A 22,183-nucleotide genomic window follows, 5' to 3' on the forward strand; every position below is an offset into this window, starting at 1 on the left:
GAAACTGATGTTAGTATGTTGGGCCACTAGTGGGTGCTGTTGTTTGTTTGTGGAAAGAAATGATGCACATGCACAAACAGAAGAACACGTTAATAATGGCACAGACATTCGTATGTTGTTATTGTCCATCGACTCACACGTGGACACGTGGACACGTGGACACGTGAACAAGAACTGTTTGCTGTGAGCGCATGAGCAGGCGGGGCGTTTCAGAAAAGTGGCGTTTCAGCAAGAGTCGAGCATTTTCAAAATGTTCCACCTTTAGAGCCGTTAGCTAAAAGTTGTGTTTTTAGTGACTCCGAGCACCATTGTCATGTAAACGTACTCTCAAAGGTTTTCACTCGAAAACATTGTGGTGTGAACAAACAGATACTGAGAATGGAAAATCTGGTTTTGTCTCGTTCTTACTTGACATTTCCGATCAGCGTTAAAACCACTTTTGGATGGAAATAAAGATCTGCACTCAAGATTTGATTTGAAGAAGCTGTCTTGTTTATTTGTTGCTGGGTTTTTTTTCTGAATGAAACTTTTATTTAAAAATAAATAACTTTTCTGAAATGTGTATGAATACTACAATATTACAACCTCGTTCATGAACACTGCTCCACTATGGCTATTCATAGAAATGAAAGAGACCCGTATGAAAATTATGTCTGAGAACACGGAGTTCAGCTTTCTTGTGCCTTAGCTTTTGTAAGTTGACAGTAAAACTAGGAAAAATAAACATTCTCAATCAAAAGACGTGCACTATTAAAGCATACAGCAGAGGATCCTACATGTTCAGTGACAGTGCGCTCCAGATGTCGCGTACTGCTGCTTGATTATTTAACTGCTTAATATTTTGTTTGTATCTATTACATAAACTACACATCCAGTCATTACATAAATCCCACCGGTGCACACAGGTAAAGAGAAGATGGGCAAGCATAGGAAGGGATGAAAGGAACCAAAGAATAAAACATGAAGAATGCCATATTCTAGATCTATGCTGGTGTCCCAGCCATATTGTAAATCCTCCATCATTCCATTTGTGTTTTTCTTTCCGGTGCATAAAAGTCCAACCTGTTTTTAATCTGCAGTCAGACAGTTGAAGAGAGACTCTTGTGTCGTTCCTGAGTTACTAGAGTCTTGGCGTGGCTCCGAGGAGAGACAGTCTGCACACGGCTGCTTTACGATATGCAGCATGTTGAGGACTTTGGCTGCTCTAAGATGGACTCCCGGCGGAGGTCGTTGGGGACCGTGCCCTCGGGGCCCCAGACGTTGACCTCTCCGTAGATGCCCATGTCGATCATCTCCTCTTGCCAGGGGATGGAGATGTTGCCTGAGGCAAACTCGTCAAAAAACGTCTTGTCCGGATCCTCTAAGGTCACACCCTTCACTGAAGAGAAGGCCCCGACATCGTCCAGACTCTTGGCGTACACCACTTTAGGGTCGGGGACGAATGGAGGAGGGAGAATACCTAGTTGACCAAAGAAAATCACATGAAGGCTCGTCCTGCACTGAAACGTCTGCTGAGGAGCGACGGGTGCTACAGACACACTGAAAGACCTTCATTCAGCTTCCTCCAGTTGATGGCGCTGAAGAAGGGATGAGCCCGGAGGTGGTCACAGGAGCCGTTCCTGAAGCCCATCCTCTGGTCCACCTCCTTGGCCAGCAGCCCGTCACACAGCGACCTGGCGTGCTCGCTGAACCGCTCTTCGTAGGTCACCACCCGGGTCAGCATGCGCTCCTTCATCTCGTCACGTTCAACCTGAGCAGGAACAAACCCTCACTGACTCGTCCTCCAGCAGGAGACGGTGGAACACCAACCTTCTCCCCGCGGTTCCTGAAGGGATTCTTCGCCGCCATGAACTCATACAGAGTCACTCCCAAGGTGAAGTAGTCCACCGACGTGTCGTATTTCTCTCCTTTCAGCATCTCTGGCGCCATGTAACCTGCCAGAAACCAGCAGGAAAGTGAGACTGGAACATGAGGAATGTGAAAATGAAGCATCTCAGCGACTCCCAGGCGATGAGAGGAAACCAACCTGGCGTCCCGGCGTAGCCTTTGGTCATGGTTTTACCCTCTTTGAGCTCCACAGCCAGACCCAGATCTGATATTCGCACATTTCCTGTTTGGGAGCGTTGGTATTAATATCAGACAACACTCACACAAAGAACCCTGGAAGGTGAGAGATTACATGATTACCGTCGTTGTCCAGCAGCACATTTTCTGGCTTGAGATCTCGGTAGATGATCCTCTTCTGGTGGAGATGCTCCAGACCCTGGATAATCTGGGCGATGTAGAAACAGGCCCTGGGCTCCTGGAAGCCCGGGTTGCTCTCGTCCACCAGGTAGATATGGTACCTAAAGGAACAGAGGCCCAGAGCTTTGGAGCATTGGTTCTGGGGTGACGTCTGCACTTAGATGACCAATTTAACTCTACAGATTGATTGAAGTTGAGTTGATGTTTAAATAGAAAAATCAGGTTAATGCAAAACACATGTTTCAATATTGTGGCTTGAATTGGCACTCTGCAGCAGAGGGCTGATGTTGTTAGGGAACCACTGGAGCTGTAATTCACCCCCAAAACATTCACATTGTTTTACATCCCTTTAACATTGTACAATAGATTGCATATTTTACTTAAATTATGTCCCATATGAATATATTTTCTCTATAATGTTAATATACTGTCTTATACGGTGCTTTCTACTATATTATGTATGCATTATAGTGAATTACTGTTTTTAGTATCTTAGTATTTAATATTTTTCACATATTATATGAAATGTACTGTCTTCGCTTCTCACATTGGGCATATACACTTCTTTTATTCTACATTGTGCTCTTATCTTTACTAATAGTGACAGTGTTTTGTGGTGTTATTTTTGGAGTGCTATCCTGACTGTTGCTGCAACATCTGGAGTTACCGGCTGTGGGACTAATAAAGGGATATCTAATCCAATGCCGTCTAATTCAATCGAATAACCTACTGAATATAAACGCTGGGAATTGTTTTCAGATCCGAATGTGAGCTGGAGGCTGTGTGAAGACGGTGGAGATGCGAGAAGGTCCATTCTGCCAAACAAGTTCATTAAAAGACTTTCAATTTAAATGAATTAGCAGTGAAACTTATAGATTTGATCATCTGACTTCAGATTTTTAGGGAGAATTTATAAATGGGATTTTGGAGTGTATGTGGTTTGTTTCTGTGGCAGACTGACGGAGTTTGACACTCCTGGGACGGGATAGAGAGAAAAAGTAGCAGGCTTTGTATTTTTTATTTTGTCATTTCTAACAAAACAATCGCAGCTTCTTCCTCAGCGATCATGTTGTGGGTGCTTGAACACATAAGAGTTTTTAAGAACGCGAAGTTACTTGAGGTCTCCTCCGTTCATGATGGTCATCACCAGACAAAGCTCCTCCTTTGTCTGAAAGGCGTAAGCCAGCGACACAATGAAGCGACTGTTGACCCTCGCAAGAATCCGTTTCTCCACAATGGCCCCCTACAGAAAAGAATTAAAGAACAGAATTATTGGAGAAAATAAGGATGCATGATGACGTTTTCACTGAAAAGAAAGTATAAGTTAGTTTCCTGTGGCTGAAAGGTTTGTTAATGCTGATTTGGAAAAGATAATGACCTCAGACGTATCGAGGGCGACATGTAACTATGCCAAGGAGTTCCCTTCAGATGAGCTTTCCCATAAAGCTCCCAGTAATCGCTCTATCCCGTCTCAGTTTTTAATACCGCAGGCTGAACGAGGCCCAGGCAGGGACAAAGATGATTAGCAGTTTGTTCAGAGTATGAAGCCAGTTTCAACTCACGTCCACCAAAACAGCCTTCAGACTGGAACAGAACTGAGCCGAGAGTCAGACGGACACATTCTGAGCAGTTTACTGGGAAGTGAGTAGTGTGAGACACTTTACTGTGGTCGGGATGTTGTGAGCTCACACATTCACAAAGCTTAGTTAATTTCAAACATTCAATTGAATGAGGTGTGTGTCACCTCCAGACGCCTCCCTCAGGTCCTCACAGCTCATTATTTCTAGCTTATGGATCCGTCACCAAGCCTCCCAAGGTTAAGTGGTTGGAATTAATCACAACTTGATCAGCTGCGCCGTTGAAGAGAGTTAACGCAAGAACAGAGATATGACTTATTCTTCCACCACTGAAGTGAATCAGTGCAGAAGATTCCAGCCGCTAAGACGTGTCCTCTCACCTCGTAGCCTTTCCTCTTCTTCAGCCGCTTCTTGTTGAGCTTCTTACAGGCGTACAGTTTCCCCGTGGCCTTCATCTGGCAGGCCGACACCTCTCCGAACCCGCCTTTCCCCAGCACACGGAAGTCCAGGAACCAGTCGTCGTCCGTGGGCTGCATCTCCAGCCACTTCCACTGCAGGAACCTCTTCAGGTACAAGCTCTCCAGGAAGAAGGTGTAGGGCGCCTCTCGCAGGTAGTTCAATGTTGTGGTCATGGCGGCCGCAAATAAATCGTCCCCGACCGCTTCCAGACCCTCCTTCACCTGGGCCACCACGTCCTGGGGCAGGAAGGGGCAGTGGTGTTTGGCAGAGGGGTCCATGTAGCGCTGGACGATCTTGGAGGACTTCTTGGCCCGGTCCGAGTCCTCCGCCAGGTCGTAGTCCTCCATGTCTTTCCACAAACGGCAGGCCCCATGATACTCTTTGTTCGCATCCAAGAATTCCCTGAAGAGGCGTTTTCCAATGGGTTGCTCCACACAGACGGTGTCAAAGGCCAAATCCAAGGTGTCCCTCAGGTCCTCGCACACAGTGATGTGGGGCAGTTTCAGACGGGAGTGGTACTTCTTGTCCCGGGCCGCCGCCGGGTTGGAGCCGTCGATACTTCCACGGGCGTTGATGTAGGCAGAATTGGCAACCACGGTGGTCAGTCCTCCGATATCCATGTTGAGGGTGGGCGACTGTTAGGCGACGCAAAGGGAAGACATTGCAAAGAGAGAAAAGACGCAGGAAAGAACGTGCAGAACGGAGGAGAAGCTGGAGGAAGGTCAGAGAGCAGCGACGGAGGGAGCATGAGAGAGAGAGGGAACCTCCAGACTGCTGCTGAATGAGGACCCGGCACACTGAGCCGTGGAGCACTCACTCTCTCACACACACACACACACACACACACACACACACACACACACACACACACACACACACACACACACACACACACACACACACACACACACACACACACACACACACACACACACACACACACACACACACACACACACACACGCACACACACGCACACACACCTGAGTCAACACCTTTCAGTAATCCATTAACACCCCGATGCCCCAGACAAAGTGTGCGGACGCGGGAACAGAACAACGCCAGCAGCAGATGAGGAGCGTCACCAGGCAGTCAACTGGCAAATCTCAACTTGCTGCTCCTGCAGAGTGAAATCAAGCCGGTGCTTCAGGGTGGAGGTCCAGACTTGAAGCAGCAGTGATGGATGAGATGTCCTGGAAGGCCCGCTGATCAGAGTCAAACAACAAATACACTTACACAATAAAACCCGGGTGGAAAACACTGAGAGGTCGTCTCAAGCTGCCCAGTGCTCACATACAGACGGTCACTAATTGCCGGTTGGAATCATGACTCAGGCTTTTTAGGGCCACAAAGGGATCAATTGAGCAAGGAAATTCAATGTTAGCCAGTCTCGTGGAGAAAAGAAATCTCCCCTCCAGGATGACATTTAACTGTCAGTTCTAGCGAGGCGCCAGCATGTACGTGTCTGTATTCAATGATTTTACAACAACGTGCTCGTTTGTGTTTCCCTTTTTTCAGCTTTCAGGTTGTTTCACAAAGAGAAGGAGCTGCTTTTATTCTGCTTACATCCCTATATGATCATTCTGGATAAAATACCATATTGTTCCAGCAACCAGCTCATCACTTCATAGTCGTGTTGGTCTTGACTTCATCTCCTCAATCAGGGGGTTTCAGACTAAACAGAAGCTTTTCTGAAATCTTTGCTCAGAGTAGCAGACACAGTAGTGGAGATATCCATCATGCTGCCATGCCGCCAAGGTGAGTTTGTAAAAACTCCCACAATGTTGTCTTTCTTTAGATTCTTGTCATTTGCTGTAGTAATTACTAGATGTTGTGAAAATAGACATTGTAATCAGGTGTACTCTGCACTAGAACAGAGGAAACCTTCACATTCCAAGTCAAAGGGTATTATAGTTCTATTTTAGCAGCCCTGCTGTACATGTGGCCCCTGAATTACAGTGTTTGTTCACCCGTGGACTAAATTACTGGCACATTAGAGACGGAGAAAGAATCACACTTGTTCTGCCAAGACGCCCTCTAATTGTAGTAAATCCAGTGAAGGCCGGTCCAGGTTTTCTGAGTGAAGGCGTCCAACCTGAGTGCAGTAGCAGCTTGGCGAGCCTCCAGTTGGTCGTCCTGCACGCCGTCCTCACTTCGAGCCATAAAGTCGCAGGGCGATTCAGACTTTCCCCTCAAACACTGACCTACTTTTAAACCCAGTGCATGTTGTCAACACTTGTTTGTTATTTTAAACTGTACTTGGTCGCATTTATCAATCACGTCAGTACATTTTCTTGAGAATTATGAATCGTTTGAAAATATGGCAAACATTGATAGATTAGAATGACCAGTCTCTTCAGCGAGTGGCGAGCTCTTGCTCACGTCGCCCCGGGTGGAACCCTGGTTTGAACCCGGGTCCGGCCCCCTGTGACTCGTCGTGGTACGTCGGCTCCTCCTCCAGTCCAGAACATTTGTTCAAGTTGAATTGGTGACTCATATTCTGGAGTGTGAATGAAAGTCTTGACAAAAAAGATCCATCCAATCATTGTTGGATTACTTAAGTGTGGAGAAAGTCTAGGTAACGTTTGTGTTGCAGCTGCAGCCTTCTGGGCCAAAGAGACCCTCCGAGGTGCATCTTCCTGCTGAACGCCTTCCTGAAGCTCCTTCACCTCGCAGGCCAGCATTACTTGGATTTCTCCTAAAGCTCCAAAATAAAAGTTTGAAGGCAACTTCAACTTGATCTTTCCTCCCGTCAAGCAGAACGCTCCCTTGAGTTTTGTTAAAGGCACATAAATGTAGTGATTATTTCAGCACCAAGCTAAATATGACAGACTGACGGCCGTGCAAACATCTCCTGTGCAGAGTCGTTAAACTGGCTCTCAAGCTCAATTCTAATCAAAGTTCATGTCGTAGAGCACAAAAAAACCTTTTATGATCATTTTTCTGGCACAAACTCGTATGAACCGCCGATACAAACTTATTTAAACAATCTATATTTAATTTGCAAACTTATATTAGATTACAGAAAAGGTATTTGGAAGAGTCAGTACATGTGTTGCTCAGTTTGGAGAGGAGATCTTTGCAGGAGTACATAAAGACCTATACAACCACACATTTGTTACATGGATAATTTCTCAGGGTCTATCTTTACCACTGGCCTCTAAAGGATGCTATACGCTACAATCTTTGTAGGATTTATATACGCAATTACCAAAAAAAAAAAAGAAAAGAAAAAGCTTATTTACCTATCAGGAGGCTGGGTTACCATAGTCTTTACCTTGTTGCTGCCATATTTTGTAAACACTACCAAGGCATCAACAGGACTGTGATGGAGACTCAACTCCTGAGTACAAAACAAAAAACAAAACCTAGCAGAGGATGAGGAAAGCAGCTGCCTACAGAACAGAAGGAAGCCGGCCCAGCAACGAGGGGTCAAAAACAAAACAAACTATTTGAAAAGAATTGCCCAGAGCACAGAAGAGAAAAGCATCAACAGGTGACGGAGCCTCATCGCAGCGTAACATGGCGGCGGCCCGCGGCCAATCAGGAGCCACGGCCTCCCAACGCTCCTCGCCACGCTTGGATCGCCACCGTGGCGGCCAGACGGCGTCGCAAAAGAAGAAGAGGAACTATTCAAACCAGTACATTTTACATTCTCCAACAGCAGTAACTTTGACATACTTCTTAGTGGGATGGCTTTTTAAAAAGTGGATGAGACAGACTGGAGGTGGCGGCGCCACAGACCACCGTCCCCTGGACCACGTCTCCAGAGCGGTGGTGCGCCGTGTTCAGGAGCAGAACAAGACGGTTCGTTCAGTATTCAGCTACACCCCTGAGAAAGCCGGACAGAAATACAGGCGCAGGGAACAGGAAGGGTGGAGAAGCACACAGGAGGGGCTGGGTCCCACGGCGAGGCGGTCTGAAGGACTGTGCTTGTTGGAGTGTGGAGGCGCCGCGGCTAGTCTTCGTCCTCGTTCTCGTCGTACTCGTCCTCGTCGTCCTCGTCCCCCATGTACGACACCGGAGTCTCCACGCGGGACCCGCTGTAGTGAGAGTCGTTGGAGCTGGAGGCCATGGTGCCGTCGGTGCAGCCGTCGCTGGGGGGGGACAGGAAGTGGTGAGGCTGGGGGAGGGGGGGGGGGGGGGGGGGACTAGACAAGGTCTTACGTGCTGGCGGGGTAACGAGATCCGTTAGCAGACGATCCTCCAGTGATGTAGACGTTACTGATGGGGCCCTTCGCCATCTCTGCAGGCACACGTGGACACATGACACATGACACATGGACACACGGACACACGGACACACGGACACACGGACACACGGACACAGGGACACAGGGACACAGGGACACAGGGACACAGGGACACAGGGACACAGGGACACAGGGACACGGCCATTTACAGGAACTTCAGTCAGAATCAGGACCAAACTTCACCGTTACTTTAGGACCCGATCACACGAGAGAACGTTTCAAGTGAAAACATCGTTTTTTCATTTTCATAGAAGAAAGGTTTGGCATTCACACTGCAACATTTTGTAAACGTGTCCGTTTCCACGGAAATGACAGAAACACCGAAAAAGAAGGATTTTGACTGTGGCCGCAGCCCTGCAGGTTTTAGACCAGGGGTGGGCCATCCTGGTCCTGGAGGGCCGCAGCCCTGCAGGTTTTAGATGTTTCCCTGCTCAAACACACCTGTTATGAGGCTCTGCAGAAAGCTTGACAAGGAGCCACTAATTGCTGTATTGATGTGAGGAGACGTCGAAAACCTGCAGGGCTGCAGCCCTCCAGGACCAGGATGGCCCACCCCGGTCTAGGTCCGGGCAGTGAAGGGCCGGGCAGTGAAGGGCCGGGCAGTGAAGGGCCGGGCAGTGAAGGGCCGGGCAGTGAAGGGCCGGGCAGTGAAGGGCCGGGCAGTGAAGGGCCAGGCAGTGAAGGGCCGGGCAGTGAAGGGCCGGGCAGTGAAGGGCCGGGCAGTGAAGGGCCGGGCAGTGAAGGGCCGGGCAGTGAAGGGCCGGGCAGTGAAGGGCCGGGCAGTGAAGGGCCGGGCAGTGAAGGGCCGGGCAGTGAAGGGCCGGGCAGTGAAGGGCCGGGCAGTGAAGGGCCGGGCAGTGAAGGGCCGGACAGTGAAGGGCCGGACAGTGAAGGGCCGGACAGTGAAGGGTGACGTCGCCATCAGGGGTCAAACAAACAATGTGAGAACTGCAGTGCAACAGAGCTGGACGTCTCTAACTTCTCCAGGAAATCCTGAGAAAACTTTACCACAAAGCATGAAATCTTACTTTGACAAGGAAAAGATGCAGAAACAAGAGGACGACTTGACTTGACTTCAGTTGCTTGTAAAGAATTAACTTCTTCATTCAGCCACCGTGTCATCTATCATCAAACCAATCAAATCTCTTTCATAAAGAAAGATACAAAACTTGATAATAAATCCTGTTTTACTTTGTTATGCTCGACTTCCATTAATCGCTATTGATTTTAGGAGAGAACCTGCGATGTTAAATTCACCAAAATGTGTGTGAAATCACCGTTTTCTCTGCACGTTTCACAGTTTTTGTCCAGAGCCTGAGATGAACGAACAGAAAACCAACGTGTGCGTGTGCGTGTGTGTGTGTGTGTGTGTGTGTGTAGTCCAGCATACACCAACATGCTCAAGCAAGGACAGACACGCAAACATGTAGAAAGTTCACTTATTTTAAGTTGATTAACCACTTCACTGCCGCCTCCTCTCCCACTCATCCACCAAGTAGCAAGCAAGGCTGTGTGGGACTTGCCTATAACGTAAGGCTCGAGGGCTTTGGGCACCAGGCTGCGCGCCGTCTTCAGGTCCTCTGGAGAACACTTCCCCACCTCCAGGCCGCAGGCCATGCCCATACGCTTCAGCACCTCGATGTCGTCGTGGATCTCAAACATGCTGTCGAAGTTGAACAGGTACTCGAACCTGAGGAAACATGAGGCCGAGGGTGAAACACAGTGGTGCACAGCTACATTCTGTTCAAAGTGACACTATTGACAACATCCGTCACATTGGAACAGCTTCTTTCATGAAAATGCTTGAATGGCAGCAGAGATGATGCAGAAACTGAAGACCGTTAAATCAAACTAAATGTAACAAGGAGCGCCTGAGAAGTGATGAGCATTTAAAACACTTCATAGACGTGTGACTCCATATATTCTATATTATTCTGGAGAATTTAGTTTGCGCCTTGTGAGAAGGTTGTCAATCTGGAAATATTTATCACAACTTAAATGTGAAAAACTGAGCAACTGATTAGAACTTCTATTGTTTATTTGATCAAGAACCGTTTGGTTTCCACTTCAAGGCAACAGTTTCATGATGAGCTGAGACCAGAAAGTTCCTCTCAACGAGCTCTGAATTAAACCTCTGATCAGGAGTTTCGCGAGAGAGCGAGAGAGAGAGAGAGAGAGAGAGAGAGAGAGAGAGAGAGAGAGAGAGGGAGGGACAGGGAGAGACAGAGGGAGACAGAGGGAGACAGAGGGAGACAGAGACAGAGAGACAGAGAGAGAGGGAGGGACAAGGAGAGGGACAGAGACAGACAGAAGCTATGAAAGTTTTAGAAGACGACTTGTTTCAGTGTCCATGGTGTCTCATCCAGCATTCTGGGTTTTCAGTTTTCTGAATGAGAGACCAGTCAGGTGTTCTCACCAGGGTTATGAGACCAGTCAGATGTTCTCACCAGGGTTATGAGACCAGTCAGGTGTTCTCACCAGGGTTATGAGACCAGTCAAGTGTTCTCACCAGGGTTATGAGACCAGTCAAGTGTTCTCACCAGGGTTATGAGACCAGTCAGATGTTCTCACCAGGGTTATGATGGACCAGTCAGGTGTTCTCACCAGGGTTATGAGACCAGTCAGGTGTTCTCACCAGGGTTATGAGACCAGTCAGGTGTTCTCACCAGGGTTATGAGACCAGTCAGGTGTTCTCACCAGGGTTATGAGACCAGTCAGGTGTTCTCACCAGGGTTATGAGACCAGTCAGGTGTTCTCACCAGGGTTATGAGACCAGTCAGGTGTTCTCACCAGGGTTATGAGACCAGTCAGGTGTTCTCACCAGGGTTATGAGACCAGTCAGGTGTTCTCACCAGGGTTATGAGACCAGTCAGGTGTTCTCACCAGGGTTATGAGACCAGTCAAGTGTTCTCACCAGGGTTATGAGACCAGTCAGATGTTCTCACCAGGGTTATGAGACCAGTCAGGTGTTCTCACCAGGGTTATGAGACCAGTCAAGTGTTCTCACCAGGGTTATGAGACCAGTCAAGTGTTCTCACCAGGGTTATGAGACCAGTCAGATGTTCTCACCAGGGTTATGATGGACCAGTCAGGTGTTCTCACCAGGGTTATGAGACCAGTCAGGTGTTCTCACCAGGGTTATGAGACCAGTCAGGTGTTCTCACCAGGGTTATGAGACCAGTCAGGTGTTCTCACCAGGGTTATGAGACCAGTCAGGTGTTCTCACCAGGGTTATGAGACCAGTCAGGTGTTCTCACCAGGGTTATGAGACCAGTCAGGTGTTCTCACCAGGGTTATGAGACCAGTCAGGTGTTCTCACCAGGGTTATGAGACCAGTCAGGTGTTCTCACCAGGGTTATGAGACCAGTCAGGTGTTCTCACCAGGGTTATGAGACCAGTCAGGTGTTCTCACCAGGGTTATGAGACCAGTCAGGTGTTCTCACCAGGGTTATGAGAGCTAAATTAACATCCCCTGATCTTAATTAACTGCAGACAGACAAGTCGATGGAGCAAGTGAGGATATTTTCTCTGTTGTTTGACTTGTGGGAAACCAAACTATCTCAGTATTAGAGTTCATTATTATTATATGGATTCAATTGCAGGGAAATGTACAAAGAGTGTTTTTGCCCTTCTTCCTATGATGACCTTAACTTTCAATATTGTGGGTTTCTACAGGCACACAGCAGCTCTAATCTGGACGATTGAGCACAACCCCACATTTCAACTGATCACACCTTCACTACATCAAACAGTCTTTTTTATTTAAAAGTTGAACAAATATGTAACTCTTAAACGTGACGAAGCCAGTAAGAACCTACTTGTCGTTGGAGATGCTGCAGTCGATGACAGTTTTCTTGCTGGTGTTGACGATGATGAAGGGGAGGTGGATGATGGAGTTGGGAGGTGGAGGTCTGTTCGCCTGCTGCTCCGTCTGTCTGTTCCTCTGGACCAGGTTCTTAAAGGCTATTTGCTGTGAGAAGAGGCCAGACAAAGATGAAGCAGGTACAAAGACAACTGTCGACATTAAGTGGAGAAAAGAACAAATATTACAGGAGAAAAGTCACGTTGGAATAACCAATAATGTAATCATGTGAAGTAACAGTAATTCAGAACACGAGCTAAATAATGATTACATCGACTATCACTACATTATGGGTGGACAGACAATCTATTCTTGTTATTATGATCCAGAAAACCATTTCCAAAAATGTTTTTAAAATGTGGTCAGTCAGTCAAAGCAGACGGACTTTTAATGAAAAGCAGAAAACTGAGGGCCACGAGTCTGTAGTGAACCTCAGGTAGTTCGTATACAGCAGCATCTTTTCACTGGTTTCAACCAGGAGGGCGTCATGTGACCAGGAGGGCGTCATGTGACCAGGAGGGCGTCATGTGACCAGGAGGGCGTCATGTGACCAGGAGGGCGTCATGTGACCAGGAGGGAGTCATGTGACCAGGAGGGCGTCATGTGACCAGGAGGGCGTCATGTGACCAGGAGGGCGTCATGTGACCAGGAGGGCGTCATGTGACCAGGTCAAGGTAAAAACTATCCTCCCAGAAGCAAAGAGACAAACTAACTAGGTCATGACACGACCTCTCGTGACCTTCGTACTTTTGTCACATCTAAAGTCAAACAGACGAAGGAGAAGGAGGAGGAGAAGGACAAGGAGAAGAAGGAGGAGGAGGAGGAGAAGGAGGAGAAGGACAAGGAGGAGAAGGAGAAGAAGGACAAGGAGAAGAAGGACAAGGAGAAGAAGGACAAGGAGAAGAAGGACAAGGAGAAGAAGGACAAGGAGAAGAAGGACAAGGAGAAGGAGGAGGAGGAGGACAAGGACAAGGAGAAGGAGGAGGAGGAGGAGAAGGACAAGGACAAGGAGAAGGAGGAGGAGGAGGAGAAGGACAAGGACAAGGAGGAGGAGCAGGACGAGAAGGAGAACCCCCACCTGCAGTATGAGCTCCTGAAGCTGTGATTGTTTCTGCTTAATCCTCTCCAGTCTCCTTTGTCTCTCCACCTGCAGTAGAAGAACCAGGAGTTATGAGTTATGTAACAGATGAAGCTGCGCCGTGAGGACGGTCTTCGTCGTATCTGCACCTCCAGGTTTTGGCACTCTTGTGCCGAGTTGGTGGGCAGCCCAATCCATTTGATTTCTTTCTTCTCCTTGGAGATGATGTTCATGGCCATCAGCACGTTGAGGGCATCGTAAACACGCCGCCGGATGTTCTTCTGGTCATACACGTGCTGAAAGCCCAACACATTACAGGTGTGGAATCAAACTGCAGGTGTGAGCCTCTGGGTGAAGCAGGGCCAGGCAGTCGCAGCACTCACCGAGTCATTGGGGGACAAGTGGTTGTCTGCAGAGCTGAATTCTGCCACCAGCTCGTCCGCCACCTCATTGTAGGTGGTGACGCCTTTCTTCTGCACCTTCTCGCACACTTTCATGGAGAAATGCCGCAAGCCTTTCCCATTCTTCTCCCCTTTCTTACCGCGCTTTCTGCAAACCAAGACATCCCCTCATCACTTCACGCGGCTGCATAAGGAACTACCTAAAAACTCTAGAAGCTTCTGAAGACTTACCCTGATGACCAAGGAGACGCATCGGCTGGTTGAGTCTGAGTGAGAAACTGTGAACTGGGTGTGTGTGGACTATTTACCAAAATGGCATTTGATACTGTCGGCCTCTGAGGTGTACCAATCACCTGGAACGAACACAGGAGAGGAGAACATTCAGCAAAATATGGCCGCGTTTATCCAGGAGGTGAAGTCACTGGGTGCAGCGATGGCACCGAGGTCCCTGAGCATGACCTTTGACCCATCAGCTCCCCAGAGCACTGTAATGTGGCTGCCCACTGCATCCTTGAAATGGATGGATAAATATGGAGGCAGGAAATTCCCCAAGGCGATTAATGATATAAGATTAGTTTAGTTTACCCAGTACTCATATAAAAGAGTTCAACATACAAATAGTAATGACTTCATGACTGCGCTTAATGAGGAATTACTGCAGATCTTAAAGGTCCCATACTGTAAAGATTTTCAGTTTTCAGAGGTCCAACAACATTGTATTCAAAGTGTATTTCTCCAAATCCAGCTTGGTCCTGAATTACAGCCAGTTTAAAAGTCCTTCATAGGCACTATGAAGGACTATGAGTTCCACAGCACTTTGTCGCAGGGTGGGACGGGTTTTCACCCAGTCCAACTTTAAAGTTGTGGAAAGAACCTGCAACCGCCGGGTACGACTTTCTGCTGCACCTCCATTGAGGTACCGAGCACCGAGGAACGGGTCCTTTAACACTGCCGTCGTTCAACGAGGTGACCATGGTGACCAGGAGGAGGGGCTTCAGCAGGAGCTCCTCCTCTCAGGACCAGGAAGAGGAGCTCCTGCTGAAGCTCCTCCTCCTGGTCCTGAGAGGAAGAGGAGCTTCAGCAGGAGCTCCTCCTCTCAGGACCAGGAGGAGGAGCTTCAGGACCAAGAGGAGGAGCTTCAGCAGGAGCTCCTCTTCCTGGTCCTGAGAGGAGGAGGAGCTTCAGCAGGAGCTCCTCCTCTCAGGACCAGGAGGAGGAGCTTCAGGACTAGGAGGAGGAGCTTCAGCAGGAGCTCCTCCTCTCAGGACCAGGAGGCGGAGCTTCAGCAGGAGCTCCTCCTCTCAGGACCAGGAAGCGGAGCTTCAGCAGGAGCTCCTCCTCTCAGGACCAGGAGGCGGAGCTTCAGCAGGAGCTGGTGCTGCTGTTCACAATGAGAAAGTTGAACCTGAGTCCCAATAGAAGGACTTGACGGCCGCCGGCTGCTTCATGTTCTTCACTGCAGCGTCTCCCAGTCCTTCATTACCCCGCCTACATTGTTACCCTACTTCCTGTGGACGGACCAGAACCAGAGTGGGTCCTGGGTGTGCTTTGCCGTACCGTAACCTCCCGCTCGGCGCCGCTCCGCCACGTTCTGCGGTGGAACAGCGGCCTTATGGAGTACTACCATGAACATGCCATTCCTGATGGTGGACAATGAGCTGCGTCTATCCACCGTCCGCTAGGGGAGACCAGTGTTGCCAGATTGGGCATATTTCCACCCACTTCTTGTGGAGCTTGTTTGTTTTACTTTTTTCTTCTGTTTATTTTGTGTAGCTGTGCCGACTTTCTACATAGGTTGAGATTTATGCTGGTTTTTATTTAGGAGGGCAGGTTTTACATTGTGTTTGGGCTGGAAACAATGAGTCAGACCTGGCAACCCTGGAGACAAAGCAACTTTCCCATGTTTACGATGCAGACTCTGCAGCTGCAGCAGAACGTTTCAGAAGGGTTGCTTAAAAATAGTGTCTGAATATGTTAATTTGGTCGTATGTGTCATGACAGTTACTACCAGAGCTAATGCTAGCTTCTGCTAACTGTAAGGGTAACCGTTGTGGTTTTTCATTTTACACTGAATGTATTCCGTACGTGGGGAAGCTTTAATCTACCTGTGGGAGCGTTAAAGTGAGTATCCACTCCCAAAGAGAGTGGTCATTTCCCTGCATGAGGCCATGAAGGGAAAGTTTCCAAATTGCTTGTGGGAATTACAGAGAATTACACATCCTCTAAGAGTCCAGCAGGTGAGGGAGAAGACAGATCTTTCTCTTCAGCAGCCTCATACAAGGGCCATAGGGGCAACTCTTACTGCCACAAACCATTATAAAGGGATTTCTTTTGGAATACCTTCAAATCCTTGGATAAATTAAGATTTTCTGTAATTTTAAGGTCTAATGTGTACTGAAGTACGACGACGACAGCAACAGGACACGTTGGCCCCTTATTCAAAGAGCTTAATTACAAAATGATGTAATCAGTGTTTCAAATGAAGTAACACACCTTCAAGTCAGTCCAGTTTAATTTATGGAAACGTAAGATATCAAACCACCTATGTTCACTTTTGTTATTAACATCAATATCTATGGAATAACTTGAGATTATACTCTGCTTATAAATTCTTATCAAAGTTTAAATGCAATAAGAAAATCAGTGAGGGATTCTACCATTTCGTCAGCTGACAAATCATACAAAGAGATGGTGAAGAAGCATTCTGGACAGTAACGTGAAGTGTCTAGAAGGGAGGTGATCGATTCCTTCACTAAGGTGATATCTAAGCTGATTCCCATTATGTATACATTCCTTGTATATAATGGGATGATGGGTGTAATCCTGCTGACTGGGAGATGATGAGCTTAGGATCACCTGCCTCCACCTACCCTCTGCCCGGTCACCTCACAATGACAATGGAGGGGCTTAAACAGTAAGGCTGAGCTGGGGGGGGGGGGGGGGGGGTTAGGGTGCCTGTAGGTCACCGATGAAGAAGCCTCCATTGTATTTTAATGTACAGGGAAGTTGTAAACATCAATCGAGGGGGGCCCAGGCAGAGAGGCTGAATTGGGAGGGCTCACTCACCATGTGGGAAACGTGTTGCATGTGTGCTGTGACATTCACATTGGAAGGCCCGAGGGTTTTGGGTAGGAGCTGCTTGGCCAGGGGGGCAGCTGTGGGCTGGACAGTCACCAGGGAGAGGACACCTGAAGGGACACATGACGGGACACGTCATCATGGCTCTTGCCTGATCCTCCATTGCCCCCTAATGTTCACCTCCTGCTTTCACACATGAACAATCTCCTGGAATGAATAAGCAACCATTAGGATTTGAAGTTGTTCACATTCCCCATGTAGCCATTAATTTATTACTCTTTAAAACAACTTAAAATTTGTCAATATATACAGTTATAGCCAAAGTACTTAGTTTGCATACAGTACATATATATATAGAGTACAAGATAGGAAAGGAGTTCCCAATAGTGTGTGGAAAATATGCAAGTTCAATTAAGAGTCGTTTTAAACTAGGAATTGTAAAATATGTATAATGACTTTTGCAGAGAAAAAACATGTGCATGTTTGTTATACTGGCATTAAGAGAATCATCATTTCAGTTTGAGTGTCATAAATAAATACTAGCAAATAAACGTCCTGCAGGCGGGGCGGCGACCGTACGAGCAAAGCGAATTTACCTTTTATCAATCTGAAAAAGGATGCAGTGAAATTGGGAAACTATTGAGACATTTTTCTCTGCATTGCAAAAAAACATGAAGATCTTTCCTCCAGTACATTGTGCGAGGGAAATAGAAGATTAGCAGAAGTGGAACAAATCTTTGGAAGCAAGCGAGTCAGAAACAAGGACCGGGAGGCGGCGGCCTTTAAATTTGCAATTGAAGAGATCCAACAAACAAAAGGCCGACATGCAGATATTTTCCCTGAGCTGAGGAGAAAGATCTGACGGATCAATTCATCTTTTTGGTGACATTGAGGCGTTTCCGCCACAAGACAGTTCATCAGTTACTGGTCCTGCTGTGAAATCACCATACACCTTTTTGTATTGTTGCAATACAAACTTAACAAATCTTCTTCCTTCATCTTTTCTAGTTACAGCCTTGCTCAAGTTAGCAAAACAAAGCCAAGCCAAACAGCACAGCTTTGTAGTAGGAAGGCAGTCTGATCTATGTAAAGAAACGTCATTTGGTGTTGTAGGTTCTTCAACGTTTGCACAATCTTGTCAAAAACAACATAAAAATGTGCCCTTTTTCCAACACTTCTGAAACAACTACTGGCAGTGATATAAATGGAAGCTGCCAATCGTTCCATTTTCCCCCCATTTCTTTCAAAAATGTTGACGGATTGCAAATTTCTGGACCTGGCATGTTGCTTTAGCACTTTACTCAACTAAATATGAGCTTTAAATACTAATTGTAATGTCTTTAAATGTACAATCACACCATGTTCCAACTCTGAAATGCTGGAGCAACTATGTTTTTAGCCAAATAAATAACAGGTTTTTCCATCTGTCCCAGACTGTAGACATCAGTCTTTACTGATCCGTTGCTGTGAGGCTCAGGAGCCGTTTGCAGCAGACGATGGCAACATGACAAGCTGCCCATTTCGTCACCAAGAAACACTCTCGTTCACCAATATGGGTCAATTTATGATGCCTGAGATGGAGGCTTTTACACTGTGAGAGGAAACATGTACACCTGCAGGGAAAACATGCACACACCAGAAAGAAATCCCTCCCAATAGACTCAAATCAGGGACACTCCCACTGTGAGGCAAGAGTACCAACAGGAGTTCAATTTGTTTCTCCCTGTGGGAAGTTATACCTTTGCTTGGGCTCAGATTCTGATCGTAGAAAACCTTCAGCTCTCCATTTGTTTCAATGAGACCAGCCTGGGAAGGACAGGAGTTTAATGTGAGGCAAAGGTCACATAATTTCAGTTTAATGACAGTAGGAAAGGAAACGACAAAGCGATTGCTTTGGGTGAGTTGCAGCAGATATGAATTGTAAAATGCGGCCATGTGCCATACTTACATCTTTAGCCATGATCCCAAAGGACCGAACAGAGAGGAGCTTCAGGCAGAAAAGACGTTCCTCAGTCAGTGTTCAGATCCCTGCAAACACAAACAGGCATACAGATTAGATGAGTACAAGCTTCATCCTTCACCTCGGACGTCCACAGCTCGTGTTGGCTTGCTGGATGTATTCAATATCAACTTATTGCAGAAGTAAGGCCCGTCTCAAGTGCCTGCTACACAAAAGCTAACAACATCCCCAACATTAGCTTCTGCAATGTTGACGGGAAACAAACATTTCGCTGCTGATCTCCCTCTGGCTCCGGGGGGCTCGTGTTCTCGACGCCTGCAGGCACAACGTGCCCGACCCCCCAGTGATGCTCTCAACTTCTGCCCAGTGTGCAGCAGCAGAGGCCTGCTGCAGGGCTGCTGCCGGTCCGGGGGACAGGCTCCGGCCAACTTCTGCTACAGGTCCCGCAAACACGACAACTTCACTCCCGAGACTCACCGCGGGGAGACGAGGGACCCGGGAGGAGGGGGGTGGGGGGGTGAGGAGCACGCGGCCCCCGGGCGGCCCGGCTGCGTGCGGCTGGGGGCCGCTTGCAGCTCGCAGCCCGACAGCAGGGACCTTTTGTTGGACGCGGCTAGCCCGGTGCCGCCGCTAGCAGCTAGCTGGCTCGTTAGCTGGCTCGTTAGCGCTGCACGCTGCCGGGAGGATCCGCGGTCCAACGACAACCACCCCCGTCTCCGGGCTGCACCGCCCGGCCGCGGGACGCTGCGGAACCGCGTTTAAAAACAGTCGCGAGCGATCGGCACGGCGAACCGGGTCGATACGAGGCACCGTGTGCACTTACGAGGGCGATCATCTGCTCTCCTCGACGGCTGTTGTTGTTGGCATCTGAGCCCGGAGGAAGAGGAGGTCTGAATCCCCACCGAACAGGAAACTAACCCAGCAAAGTAGAGCCACTTTTACACCAATCTGCACTTAATTCCTGCTTCTTGGCCATTCTGAGGGTTGAAATAGTATTTGTCTTTTTTAATTTGCATGTGATTGCAGGTTTCCTGTTGGTTTCGTTTAGTGAAGCTGTAAAAAAATAAAGTAGGAGTCTCCAAATCAACCACCTATAAAATACAATCATTCATAAATATTCATACTGGGAAAAGTTGTAAACCAACTTAAAGCTTACAGATTAATATACAAAGCTACTAGTTATTGATAATTGCATTATTTACGTGTAGTTAATTGAGCTTTATTGCCAGGTGAGTGCCTCCTCTATTTTTATACACACACACACACACACACACACATATATATACAGTTTTAAAGAAATAACACAGCTCAATCTTAGATTTCTATTTAAATACATACAATTATATTAAACACTCACATATTCAACAACGGAGTTAAATATACAAACTAAACTAAGCAATAACTGTTGATGCCAGCTACGAAGCTGCTGCATTGCAGCTGCTTTAATAGTTGCAGAACTGTTTCCGAGTTATAGTTTTAAACGGAATTCTGCAGTTTGGCGTCGGAGTCCAGCGTTACCGTGACCGGGTCGATGGTAATCACAGGACCGTTAAAGTTCACGCGACCCGGGAGCAGCGGGGGCCGGGCGACCATTTAAACCCCCAAAGAACAACGGTTAACGGCGAAGTGTGGGTTTAGAGACGCGGTGGTTTCAGCCAAACACGCCGAGTCCGGATTAGAGTTGCCAAACCGGGCGCCGCGGTGCTTTGTTAGCCCCGCCGGAGGGTTAGCAGCGAGCTAACTCCAGCTGTCACCCGCTACACTGCCGGAGTTAGCCGCTTTAGCTCCGCGCCGCCCGGCGGCTGGTGGGTCCAGAGAGCAACCGGGGAACAAAACGGTGAAAAGTGTCGGCGCGTGCGGCGGCTGGTGTTTAATGTGCGCGCGGAGCCACAGGCTGCTTACCGGCGCACTCCACAGGTTAGCAGGTAGCTTAGCTCGCCTCGTCGCAGCGCCTGTCGGTCGGAGCTAGCCTGGCTGCGGCGGCGACTCTCACAATCTGATCTTGGCGGTGTCTCTCCGCAGCGGCGTCTGATTGGTCCGCGGAGGTTTACGACAGCAACGCAGTCACGGCGAAGTCCTGCCCACGAGCCGCAGCTGCCCGGACTGCAGGGGCGGGCGGAGGGGGTGGAACTGCAGGGGGGCGCCACAGCGCCACCTGCTGCACGGGAGGGTCAGCCAACAGCTCACTGCATCAGGGCGAATTACCTTCAAACACAAAGGAAAACAGCAACGATCAGGACTTTACACGACTTCAAATAAAAGCATACGGATATACAAGGCATGGTGGAAGGATCGACTTTCCATTTGGTCTGCAGCGGTTATTGCTCTTGCCTCACAAGCGAGAAGTTTGTGGGTTTAAATACTGTCCTGGCCTTTCTGTGTCGGGTTTGCATATTGTCCCTGTGTGTGTGTGTGTGTGTGTGTGTGTGTGTGTGTGTGTGTGTGTGTGTGTGTGTGTGTGTGTGTGTGTGTGTGTGTGTGGAAACGTACATCCAAAAACATGCACGTAAGGTTAATCAATCATGTCCTCTACTGCTTCCTGCTGTGCTTGATCCAGCCCCAGTTACTGTAACTGTGGACGAGGGCAGGATACACAGGTTACCAGACCATCACAGGGCAAACACACCCTTGCCCTGCAGTGGACTGGCAACCTGTCCAGAGTATATCCTGTCCTCACTCCTCTTTAGCTGGGACTGGCTCCAGCATGCTGCCACGCTGCACTGGGTAAAGCAGAATAGAAGATGGATGAATGGGTTAGAATTACTCCTCCTCATGTTTCATCATCAGTCTGGCTAAAACAATTGGAATACATGTAAATTCGAATCCAAGAAAAGTGAGACTGCCAACTCTCACACATGCGATTGGCTCTAAACTCACACTCTAAGTTTTCCAGATTTCCAAATCTGGTGGACCTGGAAGTTTAGCTGCGAGAAACAAATTAAATTGCCAATGGATTTCACTCATGTGGTGTTTGTCGAATGCTTGAGCAGCCCCACAGTGCTTTAATACATTCACACACACCAGCAGAGGCAGCGTCCACATGAGGTGCTCAGTCCTTTTATGCTGAGCAGTTTGTTCAAGGACACTTTGATATGTGGATACGGGGGAACGAGAGAGGCTGCTCTACCTGCTCTATTACAAAAAAGGCAGAAGAATCTTCAGAATATGACTCTTGAAATTACCACTAATGCTCAGTGGGTTTCACCAGCAATGAGGACTGTGTTTTGTGGCCAGGATGAATGGAAGGAAATTGCCCCTGCATCATTGTGAA

The 22,183-nt window shown here is 48.1% G+C and overlaps 2 protein-coding genes across 4 annotated transcripts; both read right to left on the reverse strand.

The window, feature by feature from the left end:
* Nucleotides 1-1,169: 1,169 nt before the first annotated feature.
* Nucleotides 1,170-4,909, reverse strand: LOC308131488 (rhodopsin kinase GRK1-like; the record flags this gene model as incomplete). Its single annotated transcript, XM_080498216.1, has 7 exons — nt 4,202-4,909; nt 3,360-3,487; nt 2,188-2,345; nt 2,027-2,110; nt 1,810-1,934; nt 1,549-1,750; nt 1,170-1,459 (listed from the first exon to the last, which is right to left on the reverse strand). Exons 1-7 carry the CDS (start codon nt 4,898-4,900, stop codon nt 1,170-1,172), a joined length of 1,686 nt encoding a protein of 561 aa, XP_080354342.1. The 5' UTR covers nt 4,901-4,909.
* Nucleotides 4,910-7,222: 2,313 nt separating this feature from the next.
* tfdp1a (transcription factor Dp-1, a) lies at nt 7,223-20,932 on the reverse strand. Of its 3 annotated transcripts, none has more exons than XM_080498741.1 (12): nt 20,815-20,932; nt 18,901-18,980; nt 18,692-18,758; nt 16,941-17,062; nt 14,106-14,227; nt 13,857-14,022; nt 13,623-13,769; nt 13,474-13,542; nt 12,352-12,503; nt 10,057-10,223; nt 8,448-8,526; nt 7,223-8,377 (listed from the first exon to the last, which is right to left on the reverse strand). In XM_080498741.1, the coding sequence occupies exons 2-12, from the start codon at nt 18,910-18,912 to the stop codon at nt 8,239-8,241; spliced, it is 1,242 nt and encodes a 413-aa protein (XP_080354867.1). In that variant the 5' UTR covers nt 18,913-18,980; nt 20,815-20,932; the 3' UTR covers nt 7,223-8,238. The 3 variants fall into 3 exon arrangements, with proteins under 3 accessions (XP_080354867.1, XP_080354866.1, XP_080354868.1); XM_080498740.1 differs by lacking the exon at nt 20,815-20,932 and adding an exon at nt 19,736-19,801; XM_080498742.1 differs by lacking the exon at nt 20,815-20,932 and adding an exon at nt 19,178-19,272.
* Between the last annotated feature and the right edge of the window lie 1,251 nt (nt 20,933-22,183).

Source organism: Blennius ocellaris (genome assembly GCF_963422515.1).
Source record: "Blennius ocellaris genome assembly, chromosome: 6".
NCBI classification, from domain to species: Eukaryota; Metazoa; Chordata; class Actinopteri; order Blenniiformes; family Blenniidae; genus Blennius; species Blennius ocellaris.